This window comes from Homarus americanus, unplaced genomic scaffold, assembly GCF_018991925.1.
Source record: "Homarus americanus isolate GMGI-L3 unplaced genomic scaffold, GMGI_Hamer_2.0 scaffold367, whole genome shotgun sequence".
Taxonomy (NCBI): Eukaryota; Metazoa; Arthropoda; class Malacostraca; order Decapoda; family Nephropidae; genus Homarus; species Homarus americanus.
In genome coordinates, this window is record NW_024743709.1 from 18,072,049 (window position 1) to 18,086,893 (window position 14,845).

Sequence of the window (14,845 nt, forward strand, 5' to 3'; positions counted from 1 at the left end):
AAGGTGATACGCTCCTTCTGCATCTTCCGGCCCCGAATCTTGCTGGCATTCTTCACAACGAAGGTCTTGGAAGGTAGCTTTTTCCAGAAAAGACCAGATTCGTCCATGTTAAACACCTGGTCGTCGGTGTACTGTCCTTCCTCCATAATCTCACGTAAAAACGGAGGAAATTCCCTAGCCGCAGCACGGTCAGCACTCGCTTCTTCACCACCAATGTTTATATTGGTGATCTTGTTCCGCATCTTAAACCTCTGTAACCACCCAGAGGAAGCTTTGAAGGGTTTGAGCTCTGTAATTCCCATCTTTCATGACACTGCAGCATACAATTCACGTGCGTACCCCTTAACAGAGTGCGTGTCGACCGCCATGTTCCGTCACGCCTGACGCACCAAGTAGCTCACAAGTAATTTTTCCGTCTTGAGAAGCACCTGGTTGTGAAAATACTTCATCATAGAAGCACCTGTAGACTTTGTGATCTTCATGTGCTCCTTTATCTTGGCTGCATCCTGTCTTGTTCCTTTCTCTAACTCTTGGATGATCTTGTACTTCACCTAGTAGCTTAAGGAACGTCGTGTCTTCTTGGGCTTAGGGCGGCTGGGTCCAGGCAAGGAAAGGTTTCTCTCTGGGGGCGGTGGTCCGGCGGAAGCCATTTTACAGAACAATGGATGCACAATTACACGGTGTGGCCTGGAGTGATGAAACTGCCGCAGCTAGGTCAAGCGTCGTCTTTCCTCCCTCCCCCGGGTGGACATGTCATATTACTTTAAACCAATTACAGCTAGCAGCGGAGGGAGGTAGGGATGCATGGCCAATCACAGTCCGATACGTCATATGACGTCAGTGATAACGCAACAGAGACATGCACTGCGCAACCTTACCGCGCGGCTTGGCCAGGCGGAGGCAGAGGAGGGAGGAGGAGGGAGGAGGCGGGAGCAGGCGGGTGGGGCGAATCTATAAATAGCGTCGAGCCGGACACTCTCCGCGTAAAGGGGTACACGTACCGCGGAATGTGAGCATCCTGGGTTCCGGCAGGGCACCGTGGAAACGCGGAATGTGGGACCTCGTAAAGTGAGGGTTGACTGTACAGTCAATTCTGCTATAACGCGATAGTTGTGTTCTTGTAAAACATCGTGTTATAGAAATTCGCGTAATAGAAATAACAGGGCTTATGGAGAAAATAGGGTTAGGTGCAGATTACTACTCGAAATCGAAAAAATATTTAGTAGTTAGCCTAATACAAAGGATGGCACAGTCTAAATAAATGTTACATTCATATCTAATAATGAAATCATACAGTAAATGTAACACCTTTACCTTGAAAAAATATGAATATAACTTGATGGGGGAGAAGGGTGATTTTGAGGTTGATAACATCGAGCTTCTCTTCAAGGGTTATAGCCTTTCTTTTACGGTCATCACCGGGAATGCGATCACCAGAACGCTTCTTGGAGATATTCTTCTTTACCATATTCACAGTTAATACCACAAAATTGGAGAAATAGTAAGTGAAAATCTCGTTACAGCAAACAAGCGTTCGCGTTATACAAATATCGTTCCTCTATTCATAAATCGCGTTAGAGCCAATTCGCGTTGTCAAAACACGCATTATAGCAGAACTCACCGTAGTTAGTTCCAAATTTCCTTACTTCATTATTAATTAGACTAGACTGAGGAGATCTTCATCCTCAAAAACAACCAAGTAGATAATTTTCTTTGATTACCCCAATGACATTAACTGGGAAGCATACTCTCTGCCCTTTCACAATTATCATCAGTCAGTAAAGAATGTAAAAAATAAAAAAGTGGTAAATTCACCTTCTGTATTACAAGATGCACCAGTAAAAATATAAAAATATGTCTAGATATGGATATTTTGCTCATGGTGTATCTCTGATATCTTTGAGGAAAGTGACAATCATGAGAATGACATACTGCACAGCTGTTTTTGTGGATTGATTACAAAACTTGGAGTTATTTTTTAAATCAACTGTTCTGTACACAATTTAATGCCTAAAAATACAAGTCTGGTTTACATTAGTCAGCTAAAGAGTTTCCCTTATCAGGCAGCTTAAATTATATCATAAAGCTTACAGTACTCTCATCTACTTAGGTTTTCTCTACTGTATTGCACTTTGAGTTATTATCTTTACTCTTATCACTGTATAAAATTCTTAAATCTTCCCAAACACATCTCACACACAAAAGGAACATACAGTAAAACCTCGCTAAGGCAAAAAAATTATTTGAAAAAAAAAAAAAGGTGGGGGGGGGGAAGAGACATAATTCGTTGTAAGATGACATGTCCACCATAAGCCAAAATTTCAAGGGAGCAAGGCGGACAGACCTTGTGATTCTCCCATGCCACACACTTTCGTAAACAAAGGGAGACGCATCACTCACTCAGTCATAAATTAGCGTCGCCCGTGATAGCACCACTTCTGCTCTCTCGCTCCGTCGATTGTGATTTATTGCCATTTAGACGTTTTGAACTTTATTTTCAATCTTATTTGACATTACCAATAATGTGATTATGCTGTAGGCTGATGTAACATATATATTTTTGCACTATTATTGAAAAATAATAACAATGGCCCCTGAGAAAGTGTTGGGTGTCTATAAGGGTGGTGAAAAGGTTAAGCCTAAAACCTTACCTGTGATAAAAAAGTTAAAGGTGATTGAAAAGCGAGTAACAGGTGCTGCTCACTCACAAATATGTGCTGAATATGGAATTTCAAAGTGCCCACACTCAGAATGACTTCAAGCCTCTTGCAGTGAGAGGCGTGTCCAGCTAGGTCTGCCTTCCATTTTGGGGGGTAAGTGTACAGTTCTTTGTGTACATTACCTTTTTTTAAATTAATTTTTATTAAAAAACATGTATTTCATTCATAAAAATTGGATACATTGGTGTTGTACTTGTTTTTTGTTTAAAGTAGAGGTCTTTTTGGAAAAATTTGCTCTTAGGTAGACAACCTCTTATCCCCCCAATCAGTCCGCCTTAGCGAGGTTTGACTACTCCTAACTTACTCAGGAGCCAATACCCTAGTGAAGAGGCAATGTAGTGCATACTATGTGCCTGTGTAGCACTAGTGATGACTAGTTAGATAATCCAGATAAATCCAGGGTAGCAGTGGTTCAGAATGAAGTGCCAGGTAATGATTTATTCAAATGATCCAGGTGTAGTGTTAAAGGCCAAAATGGAAGTGGAAGTGGACATTATAGGTATGACTGCATGTCATGATTAGTAAGGATGCAGCATACCATATACTAAGCCTTCAGTACACACAGACACACTGTGGCTGGCACTGCACTCGACCTCCTCACTTCCCTAACTTTGTAAAGTACAGGTAGCTGGGTAGCAGCAGTACTAAAACTGTGTAGTTTATATCTCAAAAGTTGATGCACATATACCATGAAAACAAATTTAAATTTCTTCTGCCATTTAAGCCCCCATTCCACAAACACCTGTTACCTGTCCATTCTAAAAATGAATTCAATGTTATGAAAACATCAAGGCCAAGTATCACAGAGGAGAGTAAACTCTTGACAATGGGAAAGTTAGGAGTGGTACACTTAAAACTGGTTACTCCAAAGTGGTGGAAAAAACACATTATGAAATTACATTTATTATAACCCCAGGTTCTGAGTTTAAATAATTAATCTTATAGCTACATTTATAAGAGAATAAAGATTTTTTTCAATATATTAAATATATCTATTCTACTTTGCATAATATAATAACTGATATTCCTCCATATGTCTGCTAATCTGGAGACATGATGGTTGACTTAGTTTTTTACTCAGCACAAGTTGAGTAAATATATCAGCCACATTGTAATATGTGAACTGTAACTTACACATAATGTAGTCATTATTCAATACATGCCCTACTGAAAAGCAAAATGCATGTAGCAAAGGGATAAAAAAATTATTGTAAAATTTAGATGTCAGTCTAATTGAGTTTATGTGAAGTAGCACCACTATTTCTACACCCCAAACCAATCCAAACATACATAAAAAAAAAAAAATTCACATGCACACATTTGAACTTCAATGTAAATGAAGCAGAAATTGTGACATTCAGGCTTTAACTTTTTTAATGTTAATTATAGAACTCGAGAAAGTCCAAGCTTTAGCTGCGAAGGGCAATAGCAACTGAATGGCTACTTTTAAAGTGAAAGCTTTTGGGTCCATCAATGAATATGCAAGTGCAGCCATGGGAGGACCTGACAAAACTCTGAATAATAATCGGCCATGACTTAAATGAAAGGACACTGTCAAATAAAATTAAAACTCTTACTTCAGAAACAAAAGGCTCACATTCAAGGGCAGGACACAGAAGGACTAATAAGGCACTGTTGGATGAGATAAACCAAGAGCTCCTCACTGCTATATGTTTGATATTATTTGTTTCTATTTGCTTTATGTTTGGTACATAAAGAAAATATGAAAAGAATTCATTTGAAGGCGAATTTCATCTGTGACTTCGACCTGTTATGATAAATATTTAAAAATTTCTAACATTCTCTCTGAAGTGCTAATCCCTTGAAATCATTTGAATTTTGATATTCCAGATATTTAGCATTATTTTAGAGAATAACAGGTCTGATTACCAATTGTGAACACATTTAGTTTGAATACATGGACAGCTACACGAACATTTTCTATGAACCAATCATCTATTTGTAACTCTATTTGAGGAAATAGTATAGACACCATATACCATATTTTGCAACCTATAAGTCGATCTTTGAAACTCCATTTTTTGTGTTCAAAACTAAGGGTCGTCTTATACAACAGGTATAAAATGTCAACCTCTAAGTACGCTTAACTACTAGCATCAGATTTACACTTTTTACCATACCGGTAGGTTTCAGCCACGTAATTTCCAGCACTCGCAAACAATTTTTACCTAACTGTAGCATTTTTCCAGAAGGGTAACTGTTACTGAACTCAGCCTAAGGTCAGTGTTTACACAAGTCATACCGACACCTTATAAGACATTAAAATATATTTCGGTGTTAACTACGGTTTCTTACAAACAAACTCTACTAGGGCAGTTCCTTGTAATATTTGTTGTTAAACTGTTTAAAAATGCAGTTACAGTATACAGTATTCACGAAATGCACTTATGCACATGGAATTTGTAAACGTTTTCATGTATGTGGTGTAAAGTTGTAAACAAGGCAGGCACCTGGGAACAGCTAGCTGGCCTGCATCAGCTCGGCTAGTGTTGTCAACACTTATTCCTGAATGTCACTAGATTTATCCCTAAAGTTGCTACAAACAGCTAAATACATAAATCTGGAAAAATACTTATACATGTACAGTATTTTCTCGATTTAACGAACTAATTTAAGCCACCCCTTTCTGTTAAATCAAAATTTTCGTTATTATCGGTTGATTTAGCAAACTAGTTAGCTAAATCGAGCACGATTACGTTAAATTGAATTTCCATTATTTTTGTTTGATTTAGTGAACTTGTTTGCTAAATTGAGCGCGATTCTGTTAAATTCCGCACCAAATGCACAGCTTGGCACGAGGGATTTGTTTCCATCTGCTCACTGTCTTAATACCACCGCATGTGTTGTTTACTGCTACCTCTTGGTCTACATCTCAGTCAACTAACTCCTGTGCTTAGACATCATGCTGAAAGTCTCTCAGAAGTCTCAGAAAGGAAGTGATGTGGGGGAGAAAGTCAAAAGAGTGCTGATATCAACTGGAAAAAGTTTGGAAATTTATGGAGAAATTTGAAAACAACACCAAATCCCCTAGTTTAAGGTAAGCCATGAGTAATGTTTCTATGTACATATCATGTGTCTGAGGTGTGTCTGTAGGTGTGAGCGCATTAACGGAATTAATCTCGATTTAGCGAACTAGTTCACTAAATTGAGTGAAAAATAACGGAAAAATTCCTTCCGCTAAATCGAGAGCATACTGTACACATAAAACATTATCTAAAACAAGAATAATTGTTAACAATGACTTGGCTAAATGCCCAACTGTCACACGTGCCATTAAAGGTAGATAATGAAAACAACGCCAAAATGGCAACTATGAGGTCAACAGATGAACGACCACTCTCTCTCTGTTGTAATAATAATAATGGATACCTCTCGAAATCAAGGATGGCCTGCCCTAGGGCCACCTAGGCGTGAATTTCTTTAAGGTGTAGAAGCTGTTGCTAAAACAACAACCACACTCTAAGTTAACAAGTTGCAAGACCCAGTGTCAAGGAATAGTCCGAAAAGACCGGACAACTCGTAAACTGCACTGGCTAACCATTGCCCCAGAACACGATTCGCAAATCGATTAACATCCAGGTTCCCAAATACTGCTGGGTAGACAGAGGCTCTGTTATACAGTAGCCCTCGCATCCTACATGTATTTATTTATATGTACCTGTATTATTATTATTATTTACTGTATTTGCCGGCATATAAGACGCACCATCGCATAAGACGCACCCCTATTTTACAAGATATTTTGTGGAAATTTTTTTTCAGTACGTTTCATCATACAATTATTGAAAGTGATTTTTAAAGTTGTTTTGTAGGGGAAAATATATGATTTTGTGCATGTAAATACAATATATACCAGAATCAAGTAGGAAATCATATACAGGTGCTCCTCTACTTACGAACGAGTTACGTTCCAGAGGCTTGTTTGAAAGTCCAATTGTTTGTAAGTCCAACTTTACTCTTGTAGATACCAAACATATTGTAAAAAATTAAAAGATTATGGATATTTAGTACAGCTATGCCCTTTAATAAAACCTGGCTCACTCTTCTCCTCTTAGGTAATGTTTGTTCTATCTGGAATTTTCTTCAAAATAATTTAGTCTCGTCCACGTTAAACACCTGTTCTGGCAGGTAATCCCCCCTCAGTGATGATGTTTGTATCTCTGAAAGTTTGTAAGTTGAACATTCTTAAGTAGAGGAGCACCTGTATAGTAACATTATACTAACCCAACTATACCTCTGATCAAAGCAGCTGTGTGGCTTGTTTATATTTTGGTCAGGATGTGAAACTCGTATTTTTAGCTGTGATGTTTTGTGTTGCCGCACTCTACCACCAGGGTGTAGCACCATCGCTATTGTTTTAGCGTCACCTACTCATTGCAAATGGCTGACTGGCGGCTGAACTTTTTGTTTAAATTTTTTTTTAATCTTTCTAGGGGCATTTTTTATTAAGATAATAAACAAATGTTTCTTAAAGGTAATACAGTCTTTCAATAATGTAAGACATGTATCTGGTGTGGGTTACGTCCGCTAGGGAAGGAGGTACAGTGAGATGTTGTGAGCTTCCCTCTGCCGTTAAGCCAATGTAAGCCATTATTTACGTCTTTGGCAAATTTGCCATAAGTTTGTGATAATAGATTGTGATAATTTGGCTTGTTTTTCAGTATTTTATTATTAGTAATATTATTAGTAACACAATTTTTAAGCTTAGTGGACTACTGCTTGTCCCAGACTCCCTAGCTAGGCACCTCCGCCTACAGCGCTCGGCCTCCAATCCGTAATATGGGCGCATTAGACGCAGGGTAATTTGTGATACATTTACAAAAAAAATGCGTCTTATACGCCGGCAAATACGGTATATGTACAGTTCTGTATACAGTATATTGTTTTAGTTATAAATAAATTAATATTTTAATCATTTACCAGTACTGTGCTGTACTGTCCCAGAGAGAGTAGTCTTCATTTGCTTGTTGCTGCATACTGCCAACACAGTACTGTATACTATCGTTGATAGTATAAAGTACAGTGCTGTTAATTGAATGTTTTAAATTGGCAATCCAATATTTACTCTACGTTTAAGCAACTTTTATTTTGTATTGCTTTAGTTATAAATAAACTAATATTTTAATCTTTTAAAAGTACTACAGAGCGTAGACTTCATTCGCTTGATGCAGCATACTACCAACACAGTGTACAGTACAGTAATACCAGAACATGGGAGAACTGTTAAAAAGTAAATGTTGGTAAGTTTAGCTGACATTGAGGACATAGCTTTCAAATTGCAGTTTAGGGGGTCAACTTACCTGTCAGGTATAGACCTAGATCAACAATTTCATTAGAAAAAATTAAGGTCGTCTTATATGCCAGGTCAACTTACAGGCTGCCATATACAGTACATTATTTTGTTAGGGGTACTGAAATAGAAAAAGAGGTGGGCTATCTTCTGATACTTTACATAGGTGAAATTTGTGATCATGCTTTTATGGGGTATCAACAGTATACAGTACAGTGAACAAAACTAATTGTCTAACAGACAGAGAAAATGAAACTCAGTGTTCACAAGGCAAGTGTGTATCAATTTACACCTGAGTCAACAAGGCCTGTGAGTTTGAAGTCCCTTGCTCATAAAGAAACTATCTTGGCTTGAGGTTTAACGAGTGAACTTCAAATTCAAGTTCACTTCTTTAGACACTTAGTTGTACATGTAACTGGCCACAAGAAAACCCACACAAGCGTGGAAAAAAATTGTAGATGATAAAATTATTATTATAGCTAATTGACAATAATAAATTGACAAAGATAAGGCATTATGTACAACACAATTTACACTTGCAGGCACTTTTCTGCTATGCTGCAGGGTGGCCTGAATTAAAAGCAAAAACCGACTCTTTTTCCCTACCTTAAATCATCTGCTCTAACTATTTTAACTTCTCCATAAAACACTCAATGCCTTGTCCTCCAATCATTCATTTACTCTACTGTTTCTTGAATAACCTTTCTCATCACTTCATGTACTTCCTTAGTCATATCCTTCTACAGTAAGACCCCTCTAAGTCAGACTTCTGTAAGTCAGAAACCTCATAAGTTGAACAAGCTCTGACTTAAGGTGCCCACACACTATCAAATATGTTTGTCAAACATGGTGTTTGATCATACAATTTGAGTGTGTGGGCAAGTTTGAAGGTATGACCAACATGTTTGAAGAAGCTTAAACGAGTTTGATATTATCTCATCCAACATGTTGGACAGTGTGTGGCAATTTATGATCAAACTTGCTCAATCGAGTAGCAGTAGCCATGGCGAGCGCACAGGACTACCATGAGTTTTGGAGAGAGTTTATTGAATTTTATAAGAAGTTTCCATCATTGTGGCAAATAAAAAGTGAAGATTACAAGAATTGATCTCTTAAACAAGAATGTTATGGGAAATTAGTGGAAAAGATGAAAGAAATCATCCCTACTGCGACCAAGGCCTACTGTGACCTTGATGTGTTTTTTTAGCACCTTTGGTATGGTACTAAATGTCTCCATTATGATGTAACCACAACTGAGCAGAAATAGCAGTTGTAAACTTTAAGTCCTCAAAAGACTGGACCGTTGCTAGGAACTGCAGTCTTTGACTTGCTGGTATGGCATCTCTCAAGATAGTGTCCTCCTTCTTTATGTATGGCGTCACTTTCTCCAACAGTTCAACGAAAGTTACATTATCCATTCTCAAAAATTCTTATAATCTTGAGATCACACCACTATTTCCTTTAATGGGGCGTAGTGAGAGAACTTGGGTCTTTTTCTGTGCCATTCCTTCATCCACAATTTATTTTTCTTTTTTTCTTTGAAGTCTCTGTTTCAAGAGCAAGTATAATATCAATACATGCTGTCACCCAGTGTTGAGGCAGCACATACCACACACCAACTGAAGTTTGATCATTCTAGTTGTAAAGTGTGTGGCGATGTATGATGCATGATCAAACATCATGTTTGACAAACATATTTGATAGTGTGTGGATGCCTTTAGGGGGGTTCTGTGGGGTGGCATTTGGAAGAGAGTCAGTTCCTACATTTTCGTTGTTGTGACCACTGCTCCACTGTGCACTCGGCTTTTATTTTGTATTCAGTGCTTTCCCTGGTGTATTATTATGGCCACTAATGCAAATAAAGCTAAATAAGACCACTAAGGATCAGAGACAGAATCGATGCTGGGGTCTCCATGAACGTTTTCTGTGAGGAGTTTGGGCTGAAGTGTAACTGAATATTAAGTGGAATTAAATGTGTGTGAATATACGCACTGTAACTGTAAGCAGCCCCCATCATCCTTCTCCTCAAGTTTCATCTGCTACAATAAAAGAAAGTGCAGCATAAATGTGTACTTTTAACTTTAATATTGTTTTTGGATGTTATTTTTCAGCAAAATGATGGTTAAAAGCACCTGAGGGGAAGGTTATGCATAAGCTGGAAAGCCTCGAGCCCCATATAGTCCAACTTAGGGAGGTCTTACTTTTCTTCTTGCCCATTGCCTCTCCCCCTCCCATACCTCAAAACCATACACTCATTATATTTATCTTTCACTTCCCACACCTTCAATATGTACAGTCGGCCAAAGATGCACCGACCCCACCCTGGGTCTCGTGGTCGCAATTTTATCTGGCCATACTTGGTAAAGGAAGGCTGTATGTAAAGGTGATTGTGATTGGTGGATCTGTTTTAGACTGTATCACTGTCAGGATAATTATTAAACAAACTAAAGGTAACATTTTTATAATAATAAACTATTCGTTGTTATTTAAGGTCATGAGAAGTTTCCAAATGTTCGTATATTTGTTTAAATAATGAAGAAAATTTGATGTGAGAACCTTGTGGCAGCTGTGATTGTAGTCGAGTTGCCAATTCATTAATATAATTTTCTTCACTTAGCAAATATACAAAAATTTGGAAACTTCTCATGGCCTTAAATAACGAATAGTTTATTATTATAAAAATGTTACCTTTAGTTTGTTTAATAATTATCCTGACAGTGATACAGTCGAAAACAGATCCACCAATCACAATCACCTTTACATACAGCCTTCCTTTACCAAGTATAGCCAGATAAAATTGCGAGCACGAGACCCAGGGTGGGGTCGGTGCATCTTTGGCCGACTGTACATACCACCTTACCATACCCTTATCAGCTCCCTATCCAGCCGTCTTTCATATCTCCATCTAATTTCCTATAAAATACATACACACATTGCCCCAGAGTGAGCTATCAAAAGTAGGTTCCTAAATTTGCATCTCATCCAGAAAAAAAAAGGGTTGCTGAGTACAGTACTAAACTGAATTTGTTACACATCAATAAAATGAAATAAGAAGGTAAGGAGGTCTTACCAACTGGACAAGCTACTATGACTTTAACATTGCAAAATATTTTGTTATGATATAAAATCTGTATAGCTGGATGTGATTCTTTTTGTGTTCATGAACATGTACAGTACTCACATAACATTATAAATATTAAAGAGGTGATGCATCTTGATGATCATTGTCCCTGTGGAAAAGAACACGAGGAGTCGAAGAAGGAATCCAAGAGGTGTGACTTCTTGTGGGTGTGTTAGGATGTGACAACTTGGACGGGGCAGAGCAGGTGACTGATGAATGATGAACACGGGAGAAATATGGAGACTGCCAACTGTAAACATGAAGAGTATTAATAAAATGGTGATTAAGAGAGTGGCTTGGCTGCAAAAGGAATAAAAAATTCAGCAGTTTTCATAACAAACTTTTCACAAGATATATTTGTTTTCTTTTCCAGTCTTTAGTACTTTTTCTTTAATTTCAATACTTTGTATTTCCCACCTCTTCTCTAAACAAATGTCATATATAATTCAATTATATGACCATCAAATTTCTTTAGCAAATGAGACAAGAAATGCAGTTGGATTTCGAATTTACTCGTGTAAAGATGTTCAGTATCCAATACAGTGATATCTCTGTTAGCTGGAACAAATGGTGCAGAGCACTTCCAGGAATGAGAGATTTCCGGGTAACGAGACGACTCTTTCAGGGCCGGAAAAAATCCCTCATCCCCCTGAATTTTCCAGGTAATGGAAAAATTTTCCCAGAACTTCCAGAAATTGCCCATTACATCATCTCTCAAACCCGGAAAAATATCCCCAACCCCGGAATTTTCCGGGTACCAGAAATCTTTCTCGGAATTTCCGGAAAATGCACTTGATTTTTATCGCTCAAACCCAGAAAAAACCTCCCCATCCCCCAAATTTTCCGGAAAATCATTCCCAAAGCAGAAATTTTCTGGAAAATTCCAGAATTAAGATAATTCACAGATAATTAAGATGATTATTTCTTTTACCTTTTTACACATGGTGTATGTAGGATTGTGGGTGCATGCAACTGAGTAAAAAAAAAAAGTGAAAAACTTTATCTATCTGAACTATGAGTTTAAAAATAATTATAACATAACTCACCCAGTTCATCTTCCTAATTCTCACTGGTGCACAAAGAAATGTTTATTCCTTAATGTTTTTGACCTTACGATAATTTTGTGGGCATATTATGTACCTGTATGTAGGATTGTGTGTGCATGTAGCCAAAAAATAAAATAAAAATTTTATACTGTACGTATTCCAAAAATTACAAGCTGAAAAATAACCATAACATAACTCCTACTTTAGCCTTGTAGGAAGAGTGCTCGGGGGATATGACTGCCCCAGCTGACTTCTGTGGGCATGAGATTTGAATTTTTGCCAGGATCCAAATTTGTATTAGTGGGGGAAGCTTTTGTAACATGAAAAGAGGTGGTAATTTAGGAAATTATGAAAACGAATTTTCATATTTTGAACGTTCATCTTGCGAGGGCTACTGGTAATGATATTTTGTTTAATCTTATGATCAAGTGCACAACTTGGTTTCACACAAGCATCAGCCTCAAAGGTAGCAACACAACATCTTATCAAAATGCATGAAAACCTAAACTAATCTTTAACTTCTTCTCACTAATGTACATAGAACTTCCTAATCTGGCAAGATATTATTCAGATATTTTCATCCTCCCTTCATACGATTCACTTGGTACTGTGCTGACAAATTGATGTATTTTTATTTCTTAGACCCCGTTACAATCCTATGTAATATTTATTTAGGCATCACTTCAGTATACCTTGTAGTACAGTACTGGGTATCTGCTGGTGACCAAACAGGCCATCTACTAACTATTTATATTTTGGTCTTTGTCATAAAAATTTTCAGCATAAAATACCTTTTCAATATCCAGTGTTCAGTTTATCAAGGGTATTTGAGAATAAATAAAAAAATCTATTTAGTATACACAACTGTACATAAAATGAAGAAAGTAAAACAAATACAATAAGTAAAATACTGAGGAGTACCTGTTTCTCTGAGCTTCTGAGTACGAAGATATCAGATGGCACCACTGAAACACATGTGGGTATTTTGCTCCATCTATGTCTCTCTCTCCAATGGCTCCTAGCACGTCTGCATCCAATTTGCTGGCCTCCAGACTGTAAGTCAACACAAAGAACCAATCTTACTACAGTACACTTTACTCTCCAAATAGCATATTTTTAACTATACTACAGAAATACACCAAAGACAATGCTCTATCTCACAGTACAGTATAAAGACAGACCTAAAACTCAACTATAAGAGTGACAGCCCATTAATAACAGAACTGAGAATATTCATCCTATTAGTTAAGAGGGGGGTGAACACACCTTTTACCTGAGCAATGTACACTCATATCCTATTGGCAGCCAAGTGAAGACATCTACTTTCTTAACAGTGGATATTAATACTAACTGCATAACCAGTGACAATAACTTAATTAAGCATAGATACAGGGAGACAGATGTCTCAGAAATAAAGGAAGAAACAAGTTAACCTGCTACATATTCATTTGGAAGTAGACACTTAAGAAAACAAGAACTTGTACCACAAAAATTAGTTATCTGTACAATATACAGAACAAGAACAAATACAGTAAATGTATTAAAAATGAAATTCCTAAATTAAACCTTTATTTCCACACCATTTAGCTATGAACACCAAATATGTAAAGGTTCATCTTTATTACCTTCAATAATCTACACATTATATCTTTTAGAAAATTCAGTTGTTTTTAATATGAGAAAAAAATTCTTTCACTGCACTTACATATACATTTATAAAGAAGTACAGTAAGGAATATTATCACAGATGTAAAGTAACAGCCTACATGGTAAGTCAAAAGGTTGAAGCAAGCTCACAACTCCCTGTACCTCCTTTCTCAGCATTCATAAACCATACTACTTACCTTGTTTATGTTATTTAACAATTGTGCAATTTTGAACAACATTTGTATACCATCTAGATAAAAAACGCAGCAAAAAAACATTAAATAAGAGCCAAATGAAAGTTTAACACAATTGCCATTTGCAAAGACACTGCAATGTAGACACTACCCACACTCCACGCTCTCCTCCCGCTCCCCCATTGAGTCAGCTAACTCGTATGCAAAGAAATTTTTATTCCCCTATGTGTTTGACCTTATGATAATTATATCTATTAATTTTTTTTTGCACAATATATATGTAGGATAGTGTGTGCATGTAACTGAGAAAAAAGTTACAAGTTGAAAAATAATCATAACATAGCTCACATCTTGGCCTGGTAGCCTGGTGGGTACAATGACAGGTAAAAGTTGGTTACAATGTAGTCAGCCATGTTAACAGATGCCAATGTGAAAAGAAAGTTATCTGTAAATCTATTTTTGTATCAGGTATTTGTAGATTTAAAGGTAAATGTTGCAGGTATGACATTAATAGATATTAAAGCTTGTAAGTTCAGAAATGGTTATTGCTGACCTCTGAAGAATTGGGTGCCTGCCATATGGGTTATAAATCCAGTTTTTATATTTACAATATGCAATTTTTTTTTTTATTAATTGAAAGGAATGATAATGTGCTTAAGTAAGCAATAACATATTTTTAATTCTGGAGTTAGGTTAGGTAGAATTTAGTCTACAGGAAACAACAACTGGGGGATTCATCAGCCTTTGGGAAACCGCACCTTCATATAAATGGATGCAGGCTAATTTCACCCCCATTTTTCAGACAA

The 14,845-nt window shown here is 37.1% G+C and overlaps 1 protein-coding gene across 2 annotated transcripts in view; it reads right to left on the reverse strand.

Annotated features, from left to right (window-relative positions):
* Nucleotides 1-6,826: 6,826 nt before the first annotated feature.
* LOC121877327 (ankyrin repeat and LEM domain-containing protein 2-like) overlaps nt 6,827-14,845 on the reverse strand; it is a 61,043-nt gene continuing 53,024 nt past the window's right edge. Inside the window, exons 13-15 of one of the 2 annotated variants that reach the window (XM_042383026.1) lie at nt 13,120-13,251; nt 11,213-11,402; nt 6,827-8,152 (exon numbers count right to left, since the gene is read on the reverse strand). In XM_042383026.1, coding sequence (XP_042238960.1) covers nt 11,228-11,402; nt 13,120-13,251 — 307 coding nt within the window. In that variant the 3' untranslated portion in view covers nt 6,827-8,152; nt 11,213-11,227. Of the gene's footprint in view, nt 8,153-10,823; nt 11,403-13,119; nt 13,252-14,845 lie in introns of those variants that run through there. The other variant, XM_042383025.1, reaches the window with a different exon arrangement.